This window comes from Oncorhynchus mykiss, chromosome 6 (genome assembly GCF_057628025.1).
Source record: "Oncorhynchus mykiss isolate SJ-2025 chromosome 6, ASM5762802v1, whole genome shotgun sequence".
Lineage (NCBI taxonomy): Eukaryota > Metazoa > Chordata > Actinopteri > Salmoniformes > Salmonidae > Oncorhynchus > Oncorhynchus mykiss.
In genome coordinates, this window is record NC_143027.1 from 17209991 (window position 1) to 17222900 (window position 12910).

A 12910-nucleotide genomic window follows, 5' to 3' on the forward strand; every position below is an offset into this window, starting at 1 on the left:
CCTATATTGATTGTTCTTCAGAATTGACGTGCTTACTATTTCTTATAGGCCGAAGTTCTGAACAAATGCAGTTGGGAGAGGTTGTGTTTCATTAAATGAAACTTCCATAGTTTGACGTGTGGTGTCTCGAAAAGTGACTTTCTAACTGGTGTTCTCTCAATTCACGCTCCCTTGATTATGAAGATTAGCGGTTCTTCTCTTAACTCTGCCTTTCTCTCTTTCCCTCTCCTCCTCAGACTCCCAACGCTCCCATTTGTCTTCCTTCACCATGAAGCTTATGGACAAGTTCCACTCTCCCAAAATCAAAAGGACACCCTCAAAGAAAGTCAGTAAGCCGCCTTTAGAACATGGCGTCAAGACTGCGGAGAAACCTGCTAACAAGGTGCGTTTAATGTACACTGCTCAAAAGAATAAAGGGAACACTTAAACAACACAATGTAACTCCAAGTCAATCACACTTCTGTGAAATCAAACTGTCCACTTAGGAAGCAACACTGATTGACAATACATTTCACATGCTGTTTTGCAAATGGAATAGACAACAGGTGGAAATTATAGGCAATTAGCAAGACACCCCCAATAAAGGAGTGGTTCTGCAGGTGGTGACCACAGACCACTTCTCAGTTCCTATGCTTCCTGTCTGATGTTTTGGTCACTTTTGAATGCTGGCGGTGCTTTCACTCTAGTGGTAGCATGAGACGGAGTCTACAACCCACACAAGTGGCTCAGGTAGTGCAGTTCATCCAGGATGGCACATCAATGCGAGCTGTGGCAAGGTTTGCTGTGTCTGTCAGCGTAGTGTCCAGAGCATGGAGGCGTTACCAGGAGACAGGCCAGTACATCGGGAGACGTGGAGGAGGCCGTAGGAAGGCAACAACCCAGCAGCAGGACCGCTACCTCCGCCTTTGTGCAAGGAGGAGCACTGCCAAAGCCCTGCAAAATGACCTCCAGCAGGCCACAAATGTGCATGTGTCTGCTCAAACGGTCAGAAACAGACTCCATGAGGGTGGTATGAGGGCCCGACGTCCACAGGTGGGGGTTGTGCTTACAGCCCAACACCGTGCAGGACGTTTGGCATTTGCCAGAGAACACCAAGATTGGCAAATTCGCCACTGGCGCCCTGTGCTCTTCACAGATGAAAGCAGGTTCACAATGAGCACATGTGACAGACGTGACATAGTCTGGAGACGCCGTGGAGAACGTTCTGCTGCCTGCAACATCCTCCAGCATGACCGGTTTGGCGGTGGGTCAGTCATGGTGTGGGGTGGCATTTCTTTGGGGGGCCTCCATGTGCTCGCCAGAGGTAGCCTGACTGCCATTAGTTACCGAGATGAGATCCTCAGACCCCTTGTGAGACCATATGCTGGTGCGGTTGGCCCTGGGTTCCTCCTAATGCAAGACAATGCTAGACCTCATGTGGCTGGAGTGTGTCAGCAGTTCCTGCAAGAGGAAGGCATTGATGCTATGGACTGGCCCGCCCGTTCCCCAGACCTGAATCCAATTAAGCACATCTGTGACATCATGTCTCGCTCCATCCACCAACTGACCACAGACTGTCCAGGAGTTGGCGGATGCTTTAGTCCAGGTCTGGGAGGAGATCCCTCAGGAGACCATCCGCCACCTCATCAGGAGCATGCCCAGGCGTTGTAGGGAGGTCATACAGGCACTTGGAAGCCACACACACTACTGAGCCTAATTTTGACTTGTTTTAAGGACATTACATCAAAGTTGGATCAGCCTGTAGTGTGGTTTTCCACTTTAATTTTGAGTGTGACTCCAAATCCAGACCTCCATGGGTTGATAAATTTGATTTTGTTGTCAGCACATTCAACTATGTAAAGAAAAAAGTATTTAATAATAATATTTCATTCATTCAGATCTAGGATGTGTTATTTTAGTGTTCCCTTTATTTTTTGAGCAGTGTATATAACACTCTCCGCCTCTACGTGGACCTCAAGCTTTTGCTGTGCCTGTCTCAAAAATTGCAATTAGTTGTTGATTTATATCCTACAAGAAAAGTGAGACTGAAGGCAGAGTGACAAACAAAGCCTCATGTTATGCAATAATCATACAACCAAGATGCCATTAATAAAAGCATACGCCACCAAGTTCACGATTGTTCTCACGTTGTCTTACTATTACAGAGTCTGAGTCGGTTAGAGGAGCAAGAGAAAGACGTGGTCAGTGCCTTGCGTTACTTCAAGACCATCATTGACAAGATGGCGGTGGACAAGAAGGTGCTGGAGATGTTACCAGGCTCTGCCAGTAAGGTCCTGGAGGCCATCCTGCCTTTAGTCCAAGTGGACGCAAGGATCCAGCACAGGTGAGTCTGGCCCAGGGGAGATACACTTTCCTCATCAATCTACACACAATACCCCATAATGACAAAGCAAAACATTTTTCTATAATCTATTTTGCAAAAACCTGTTTTTGCTTTGTTGTTATGAACTATTGTGTGTAGATTGAGGGGGGGGAAATATTGAATCAATTTTAGAATAAGGCTTAAATATAACAAAATGTGGGAAAGGGGAAGGGGTCTGAATACTTTCTGAATGCACTGTATCTGGAGCTTGTTGGCCCATTGAGGATTTTTAGACAATGCTTCAACCGTCACGAGACGAGATCCAGCCAAATGTCATTTTAAGGTTGCTGATTATATTGCTTTTAAGGTTGAAATCATGAGGAACCTTCAAAGACTGATACAGAATTGCCAACCAACCATGGAGTGTTTTTGTCAGTCTGTTAGCCCAATCTTTCCTCTGGGGTGTTCACAGCTCGGGGGTGTCCTCCTGTCTGAACCGTGTGTACCAGAGTCTGGGCAATCTCATCCGTTGGTCTGACCAAGTCATGCTGGAGGGGGTCAACCTGGAAGATAAAGAAACCATCGTTACCGTCACCACTGTGATCAAGGCAGTGCTTGATGGTGTTAAGGTAATGTTAGCATACCAGACCGTCACCACTGTGATCAAGGCAGTGCTTGATGGTGTTAAGGTAATGTTAGCATACCAGACCGTCACCACTGTGATCAAGTTAGTGCTCAGCGGTGTTAAGGAAAGGTTAGCATACCAGAAAACAAGGAAACATGAAATTTGAGACATCGCAGATTGTGTACCATTTAATGCACATTATGGATTTTGGGGAAATGGTAGCTAGCCGAGTACTTAGTACTCTCTCGGTAAGAGATGTAAAAATGGCTATGAAGTTGTCTAGCATTTATTAACTGCACACGGTGATTGTTCACAGGAGCTAGTGAAACTGACCATAGAGAAACAGGAGCATCCTTCCCCCACGTCTCCTGTCAAACCAGTGCCAGTGGCCATCCCACCCGAGAGGTGAGTGAGCCACGGAGGACATCAATACACTCCTCCACTAACCTAATTTTCTCATATGTTCAGTAAATACAGTGGGGCAAAAAATTATTTAGTCAGCCATCAATTGTGCAAGTTCTCCCACTTAAAAAGATGAGAGAGGCCTGTAATTTTCATCATAGGTATACTTCAACTATGACAGACAAAATTAGGGTGAAAAATCCAGAAAATCACATTGTAGGATTTTTTATGAATTTATTTGCAAATTATGGTGGAAAATAAGTATTTGGTCACCTACAAACAAGCAAGATTTCTGGCTCTCACAGACCTGTAACTTGTAACCTGTATTAATGGCACCTGTTTGAACTTATCAGTATAAAAGACACCTGTTCACAACCTCAAACAGTCACACTCCAAACTCCACTATGGCCAAGACCAAAGAGCTGTCAAAGGACACCAGAAACAAAATTGTAGACCTGCACCAGGCTGGGAAGACTGAATCTGCAATAGGTAAGCAGCTTGGTTTGAAGAAATCAACTGTGGGAGCAGTTATTAGGAAATTTAAGACATAAAAGGCCACTGATAATCTCCCTCGATCTGGGGCTCCACGCAAGATCTCACCCCGTGGGGTCAAAATGATCACAAGAACGGTGAGCAAAAATCCCAGAACCACACGGGGGGACCTAGTGAATGACATGCAGAGAGCTGGGACCAAAGTAACAAAGCCTACCATCAGCAAGGGCATTGAAGATGAAACGTGGCTGGGTCTTTCAGCATGACAATGATCCCAAACACACCGCCCGGGCAACGAAGGAGTGGCTTCGTAAGAAGCATTTCAAGGTCCTGGAGTGGCCTAGCCAGTCTCCAGATCTCAACCCCATAGAAAATCTTTGGAGGGAGTTGAAAGTCCGTGTTGCCCAGCAACAGCCCCAAAACATCACAGCTCTAGAGGAGATCTGCATGGAGGAATGGGCCAAAATACCAGCAACAGTGTGTGAAAACCTTGTGAAGACTTACAGAAAATGTTTGACCTCTGTCATTGTCAACAAAGGGTATATAACAAAGTATTGAGATAAAGTTTTGTTATTGATCAAATACTTATTTTCCCCCATAATTTGCAAATAAATTAATTAAAAATCCTACAATGTGATTTTTATGGATTTTTGTTCTCATTTTGTCTGTCATAGTTGAAGTGTACCTATGATGAAAGGCCTCTCTCATCTTTTTAAGTGGGAGAACTTGCACACTTGGTGGCTGACTAAATACTTTTTTGCCCCACTGTATATATCAGACTTGATGGTAATTGTACAAGATGTAAAACAACATCAGTAAACAACTTGCATACCCACAGTGCTGCTGAGCCGCCTGCCAATGAGAAGGAGAGTCTGGACAAGAGCTCAGCCACGTCCCAATCTATGGAAGCCCTGACTGAACCCACGGGAGAGGAGGAGGAGGAGGTGGTGGCCCCACCAAAACCCCCTCTCCCTGGCCTCAAGATGGCTGAACACAAGTAAGAGCTCATTTCATGGAGATAGTGTCTGTTTCATAGCTTCAATATACAGTAGTTCATCAATGGAGCCCCCCTATCACTGGCCCAGACATGTCGCTTCAGGCAAGTCCAAGTCATGTCTCCAGTATCTCACCTCTCTTTCTTCAAATGGCACAGAGCTGCATATCAATATCATGATCCACGCAGGATACCATTCCATTCTGCAGGATACCATTGCATTCTGCAGGATACCATTGCATTTAGACTTAATAAACTGCTTCGGAATGGGAAAAGTTTAACCCCTCATAAGATAATTTAATTGACTGCTCTCAGTCACAGCACAAGGCAGGGTCAAGTCTGCACTGAAGTAAATGCAGTAGCCAAGTCACAAATCACTGTTAAGCCAAGACTCAAGTCCCCAACTCTGTATACTTGTTAGGCCTGCCGATAGCGCAGCACACAGCTCTCTTGAAGCCAACACCAATGTATCAACTGAAAAACGTTAATTGTATACCCCTCATCACATTGAATGTCCTTGGATTACAGGCCAATGTGGTTGCCGCTCGTCTCTTTACAAGAAGACGAGAGGTACAATAGCTGGGAAACTGTGTGTTATAAGTAGTCTTGATTCTTTAGAAAGCTTTATAGACTTTGAAGGGGGTAAAAAAAGGGAGGTGTCAGAAATTAGACTTCCTCTGGTGAGAACTGTCACGGCACCATCTCTGAGGCTCTTTTCTTTTGGGAGAAACTGTGCTCGGCAGAGGCTGGCGAGTTTACGGCCAGAGAGTGACGACAAGGAATGGAAATAGACCAGAATCCAGAGCCCACCACAAACACACTGGACAGCAGCATATCCAGACACTTCTAAATCCTTAAAGGCTCTTTGTCTTTCCTTCTGCTCCCAACAGTAGCTCTCTGAATTTCACTTATCCCGCAGCAGGTACGGGTAGCTCTCTGAATTTCACTTATCCCGCAGCAGGTATGGGTAGCTCTCTGAATTTCACTTATCCCGCAGCAGGTATGGGTAGCTCTCTGAATTTCACTTATCCCGCAGCAGGTACGGGTAGCTCTCTGAATTTCACTTATCCCGCAGCAGGTATGGGTAGCTCTCTGAATTTCACTTATCCCGCAGCAGGTACTGGTAGCTCTCTGAATTTCACTTATCCCGCAGCAGGTACGGGTAGCTCTCTGAATTTCACTTATCCCGCAGCAGGTACTGGTAGCTCTCTGAATTTCACTTATCCCGCAGCAGGTACGGGTAGCTCTCTGAATTTCACTTATCCCGCAGCAGGTACGGGTAGCTCTCTGAATTTCACTTATCCCGCAGCAGGTACGGGTAGCTCTCTGAATTTCACTTATCCCGCAGCAGGTACGGGTAGCTCTCTGAATTTCACTTATCCCGCAGCAGGTACGGGTAGCTCTCTGAATTTCACTTATCCCGCAGCAGGCACGGGTAGCTCTCTGAATTTCACTTATCCCGCAACTGGTGCGAATAGCTCTCTGAATGTCACCTTGCCCTCAGCAGGTGCGGGTAGCTCTCTGAATTTCACCTTGCCCACAGCAGGTGCGAGTAGCTCTCTGAATGTCACCTTGCCCACAGCAGATGCGGGTAGCTCTCTGAATGTCACCTTGCCCACAGCAGATGCGGGTAGCTCTCTGAATGTCACCTTGCCCACAGCAGATGCGGGTAGCTCTCTGAATGTCACCTTGCCCACAGCAGATGCGGGTAGCTCTCTGAATGTCACCTTGCCCACAGTAGGGTAGCTCTCTGAATGTCACCTTGCCCACAGCAGATGCGGGTAGCTCTCTGAATGTCACCCTGCCCACAGCAGATGCGGGTAGCTCTCTGAATGTCACCTTGCCCACAGTAGGGTAGCTCTCTGAATGTCACCTTGCCCACAGTAGGGTAGCTCTCGACAGCGGTCTGTGTGTCTTACGCAGGGGCACACTGCAGATTTTGTCGTTCTTTTTTGTGGTAATTCATTTTTATTTTTCTCCTCCCTGGGGACTTGCCTTGTCACCCTCACCCCACTCCCTAACTGGCATATCCAGTATAACTAGTATATCCTCCACCTCTTCATCACCACAGTTGCCTGCCTGCCTGCCCTGCATCTCATCATTGGGCCATCTGTGTGCACTGCGGTGTGGAAACAATTCAGTAGCTGCTGCTGTCTCCACCACTATCTGTTTGTGGAGTGGGAAAAAGCATCCAGGCAGTGACCCGTGCACTGCACATTTTTCCCATTGTTCTGCTACTACAGAAGGCTCTCGGAAAGTGTCAGATATTGTATATTATCTCTCAACCCACCCAGGCCAGTGTCAGTGCAGTCGTTTCCCAAACTCCCTTCACCATACATACTACATAATACATACTACACAGTACACACAGAAGAAGTGAATCAGTCAGTGTACTGTGGCTAGGGCTGCATGCGTGGCTTTTGGAATACTTTGCATTGATGGACATTGCACGCTGCTTCATATTTAAATTATGTCACCTTCTTCTCCCCCTCCAGTCCTCCTGCTCTGCCTCCAAAGAAGCGCCAGTCTGCCCCCTCCCCCACCCGGGTGGCAGTAGTGGCCCCCATGAGCCGCGCCACCAGTGGCTCCAGTCTTCCCATGGGCATCGGCCTCCACAAACAGGTACAGTGGCTCCAGTTTTCCCATGGGCATCAGCCTCCACAAACAGGTACAGTGACTCCAGTCTTCACATGGGCATCAGCCTCCACAAACAGGTACAGTGACTCCAGTCTTCACATGGGCATCAGCCTCCACAAACAGGTACAGTGGCTCCAGTCTTTCATGGGCATCGGCCTCCACAAACAGGTACAGTGGCTCCAGTCTTTCATGGGCATCGGCCTCCACAAACAGGTACAGTGACTCCAGTCTTCCCATGGGCATCAGCCTCCACAAACAGGTACAGAGACTCCAGTCTTTCATGGGCATCGGCCTCCACAAACAGGTACAGTGACTCCAGTCTTCACATGGGCATCAGCCTCCACAAACAGGTACAGTGGCTCCAGTCTTTCATGGGCATCGGCCTCCACAAACAGGTACAGTGGCTCCAGTTTTCCCATGGGCATCGGCCTCCACAAACAGGTACAGCGACTCCAGTCTTCACATGGGCATCAGCCTCCACAAACAGGTACAGTGGCTCCAGTCTTTCATGGGCATCGGCCTCCACAAACAGGTACAGTGACTCCAGTCTTCACATGGGCATCAGCCTCCACAAACAGGTACAGTGGCTCCAGTTTTCCCATGGGCATCGGCCTCCACAAACAGGTACAGTGACTCCAGTCTTCCCATGGGCATCAGCCTCCACAAACAGGTACAGTGGCTCCAGTCTTTCATGGGCATCGGCCTCCACAAACAGGTACAGTGGCTCCAGTCTTCACATGGGCATCAGCCTCCACAAACAGGTACAGTGACTCCAGTCTTCCCATGGGCATCAGCCTCCACAAACAGGTACAGTGACTCCAGTTTTCCCATGGGCATCGGCCTCCACAAACAGGTACAGTGGCTCCAGTCTTCCCATGGGCATCAGCCTCCACAAACAGGTACAGTGACTCCAGTCTTCACATGGGCATCAGCCTCCACAAACAGGTACAGTGACTCCAGTCTTTCATGGGCATCGGCCTCCACAAACAGGTACAGTGACTCCAGTCTTCCCATGGGCATCAGCCTCCACAAACAGGTACAGTGGCTCCAGTCTTCCAAATCAAATGTTATTGTTCACATACACATGGTTATCAGATGTTAATGTGAGTGTAGCGAAATGCTTGTGCTTCTAGTTCTGACCGTGCAGTAATATCTAACAGGTAATGGGAAACTGTGTGTTATAAGTAGTCTTGATTCTTTGGAAAGCATCGGCCTCCACAAACAGGTACAGTGACTCCAGTCTTTCATGGGCATCGGCCTCCACAAACAGGTACAGCGACTCCAGTCTTTCATGGGCATCGGCCTCCACAAACAGGTACAGTGACTCCAGTCTTTCATAGGCATCGGCCTCCACAAACAGGTACAGTGACTCCAGTCTTTCATGGGCATCGGCCTCCACAAACAGGTACAGCGACTCCAGTCTTTCATGGGCATCGGCCTCCACAAACAGGTACAGAGACTCCAGTCTTTCATGGGCATCGGCCTCTACAAACAGGTACAGTGACTCCAGTCTTTCATGGGCATCGGCCTCCACAAACAGGTACAGTGACTCCAGTCTTTCATGGGCATCGGCCTCCACAAACAGGTACAGTGACTCCAGTCTTTCATGGGCATCGGCCTCCACAAACAGGTACAGTGACTCCAGTCTTTCATGGGCATCGGCCTCCACAAACAGGTACAGTGGAAGGAGCAGCTACACACACTGGGGCTATGTCTGAAATGGCACCATATTCAGTATAGTGTACTACTTCTGGCCAGGCCCCATAGGGAATAAGTTGCCATTTTGGATTTTGCTATGTTTTACACCGGGGGGTGACATATATAAGCCATTTCTTGCACTGTTTCTTTTTTGCCGGCTATTATGTATTTTTCCACTAAATCAAATCAAATTTATTTATATAGCCCTTCGTACATCAGCTGATATCTCAAAGTGCTGTACAGAAACCCAGCCTAAAACCCCAAACAGCAAGCAATGCAGGTGTAGAAGCACGGGTCTTGTCACTAAAGTGGGTCTTGTCACCTCTCTCTGGTTGGCAGGAGTACGAGGTGGATGCCCTGCAGCGGCGCTTCTCTGGGGGCAGCCATTACTACGGAGGGGAGTCGCCGCGCATATCCCCCTGCAATAGCATGGGCAAGCTGAGCAAGTCTGACGGGCAGCTGTCCTGGACAATGGACAGTGGGCAGTGCTCACGCAACACCAGCAGTGAGGCTCTGGGTGAGTACTCAAACAGGCGTCATAGCTCGATCTTTAACCAGAGATACATTTTATTTTTCAAATAATGTAAACTATTTGGTGGAATGTGCTTTGTGGCTACCCGAATGGGCAAGTCAAATGTTGTCATTAAGACAAGGTTAATTTGCTTTGACTCTAGTGTTCCATTTGTACATTTTACTTGCAGTATTTCGTGTCATATTCACTCAATTCCATTCCAACCCCTCCCTCCACACGTGCTCAGTGCACACACAAGCTCCTGTTAGGTTTACAGAAATAACTTTCTATAAAAATATATGTAACTGATGGGATACACAAGCTACATTCCTTACAAATGATGACAGTTTTATCACAAATTCAAAATGGACAGGTTGATTGAAGTAGAAAAATGTGTTCCAACAACGAGCTGCAGTTTTTGAATAATTGCGTCCTGTCTATTTTCCGCTTAAGCTACTTTGCAAACTGCTAGTGCCATTTAGAATGAGTTAGCCTAGGCTATAACCCCCCAAAACATAGACAGGTTCCACACTGACAATATGCAAAAACATTAGTTTGACAAAGAGCGTATTTACATCAGAAACATCAAGCATCCGGTGGCAAGAAAACGTACATTAACGTTCAAAAGTTTGGGGTCACTTAGAAATGTCCTTGTTTTTGAAATAAAGCACAGTTTTTGTCCATTAAAATAACATCAAATTGATCAGAAATACAGTGTCGACATTGTTAATGTTGTAAATGACTATTGTAGTTGGAAACGGCAGATATTTTTAATGGAACATCTACATAGGTGGAGAGGCCATTATCAGCAACCACCACTCCTGTGTTCCAATGTCACGTTGTGTTAGCAACGTCAACAGTGAAGAGGAGACTCCGGAATGCTGGCCGTCTAGGCAGAGTTGCAAAGAAAAAAACATATGTCAGACTGGCCAATAAAAAGAAAAGATTAAGATGGGCAAAAGAACATGGACACTGGACAGAAAAAGTCTGCCTAGAAGGCCAGCATCCCGGAGTCGCCTCTTCACTGTTGACGTTGAGACTGGTGTTGTGCGGGTACTATTTAATGAAGCTGCCATTAGAAATTTCTAAGTGACCCCCACCTTTTGAACGGTAGTGTATGTGAACTCTTTGGAATTACCTGGATTTCTGCATACATTTTACATAAAATTTGATCTGATCTTCATCTAAGTCGCAACAATAGACAAACACTGTGCTTAAACTAATAACACATGATTGTATTTTTCTTGTCTATATTGAATACATAATTTACACATTCATAGTGTAGGGTTGAAAAAGTATGTGAACCCCTAGGCTAATTACTTCTCCAAAAGCTAATTGGAGTCAGGAGTCAACTAACCTGGAGTCAAATCAATGAGACGAGATTGGAGATTTTGGTTAGGGCTCCATAAAAAAACGCTCATAAAATGTGAGTTTTCTATTAACAAGAAGCATTGTCTGATGTCAACCATGCCTCGAACAAAAGAGATTTCAGAAGACCTAAGATTTAGAATGGTTGACTTGCATTAAGTTTGAAAAGGTTACAAAAGTATCTCTAAAAGCCTTGATGTTCATCAGTCCACGGTAAGACAAATTGTCTATAAATGGAGAAAGTTCAGCATTGTTGCTACTCTCCCTGGGAGTGGCCATCCTGCAAAGATGACTGCAAGCTCACAGTGCAGAATGCTCAATGAGGTTAAGAAGAATCCTAGAGTGTCAGCTAAAGATTTACAGAAATCTCTGGAAGATGCTAACATCTCTGTTGACGAGTCTACTACAATAATGATGTTCATGGGAGGACACCATGGAAGAAGCCACTGCTGTCCAAAAAAACCCATTGCTACACGTCTGAAGTTTGCAAAAGAGCTCCTGGATGTTCCACAGCGCTTCTGGCAAAATATTCTGTGGACAGATTAAACTAAAGTTGAGTTGTTTGGAAGGAACCCACAACACTATGTGTGGAGAAAAAAAGGCACCACACACCATCAAAAACTCATCCCAACTGTAAACTGTGATGGAGGGAGCATCATGGTTTGGGGCTGCCTCAGGGCCTGGACATCTTGCTATCGACAGAAAAATGAATTCCGAAGTTTATCAAGACATTTTGCAGGAGAAAGCAAGTCTATCTGTCTGCCAATTGAAGCTCAACAGAAGTTGGGTGATGCAACAGGACAACAACCCAAAAGACAGAAGTGAATCAACAACAGAATGTCTTCAACAGAAGAAAATACACCTTCTGGAGTGGCCCAGTCAGTCCTGAGCTCAGCCCGATTGAGATGCTGTGGCATGACCTCAAGAGAGCGGTTCACACCAGACATACCAATAATATTGCAGAATATTCCTGACTGTTGTGCAGGTCTGATCCGCAACTACGGAAAACGTTTGGTTGAGGTTATTGCTGCCAAAGGAGGGTCAACTTGTTATTAAACTTCTTCGGGATCGGTGTCCCTTCCACGGGACGGTTGAGCTAATGTAGGCTAATGCGATTAGCATGAGGTTGTAAGTAGCAAGAACATTTCCCAGGACATAGACATATCTGATATTGTCATAAAGTTTTAATTCTTGTTAATCTAACTGCACTGTCCAATTTACAGTAGCTATTACAGTGAAATAATTCCATTCAATTGTTTGAGGAGAGTGCACAATTTTGAACATGAAAAGTTATTAATAAACAAATTAGGCACATTTTGGCAGTCTTGATACAACATTTTGAACAGAAATGCAATCAGTCAAACTTTGCACATACACTGCTGCCATCTAGTGGCCAAAATCTAAATTGCAGCTGGGCTGGAGTAATACATTATGGTCTTTCTCTTGCATTTCAAGGATGATAGTACAAAAAAAAATACACAAGACTGGTTGGTTTTATCTTTGTATTATCTTTTACCAGATCTAGTGTGTTATATTCTTCTACATTCCTTTCACATTTCCCCAAACTTCAAAGTGTTTCCTTTCAAATGGTACCAAGAATAAGCATATCCTTGCTTCAGGGCCTGAGTTACAGGCAGTTAAATTTGGGTATGTCATTTTAGGTGAAAATTGAAAAAAGGGGGTGGATCCTTAAGGGATCCTTAAATTCAAGGGTTCACATACTTTTTCCAACCTGCACTGTGAATGTTTACACAGTGTGTTCAATAAAGACATGAACATTTATAATTGTTTGTTATTAGTTTAAGCAGTCTGTGTTTGTCTATAGTTGTGACTTAGATGAAGATGTGCTCAACAAGCCGACCTGGTTAAATAAAGGTGAAA

At 45.7% G+C, this 12910-nt stretch overlaps 1 protein-coding gene across 6 annotated transcripts in view; it reads left to right on the plus strand.

Annotated features, from left to right (window-relative positions):
• Window positions 1-12910, plus strand: part of LOC110525335 (rap guanine nucleotide exchange factor 1) — a 58514-nt gene that overhangs the window by 14939 nt on the left and 30665 nt on the right. For 5 of the 6 annotated variants that reach the window (XM_036979473.2, XM_036979474.2, XM_036979476.2 and 2 more), the window contains exons 2-8: window positions 237-382; window positions 2145-2323; window positions 2775-2931; window positions 3244-3332; window positions 4660-4818; window positions 7311-7437; window positions 9490-9667. In XM_036979473.2, coding sequence (XP_036835368.2) covers window positions 237-382; window positions 2145-2323; window positions 2775-2931; window positions 3244-3332; window positions 4660-4818; window positions 7311-7437; window positions 9490-9667 — 1035 coding nt within the window. Of the gene's footprint in view, window positions 1-236; window positions 383-2144; window positions 2324-2774; window positions 2932-3243; window positions 3333-4659; window positions 4819-7310; window positions 7438-9088; window positions 9128-9489; window positions 9668-12910 lie in introns of those variants that run through there. The other variant, XM_090237070.1, reaches the window with a different exon arrangement.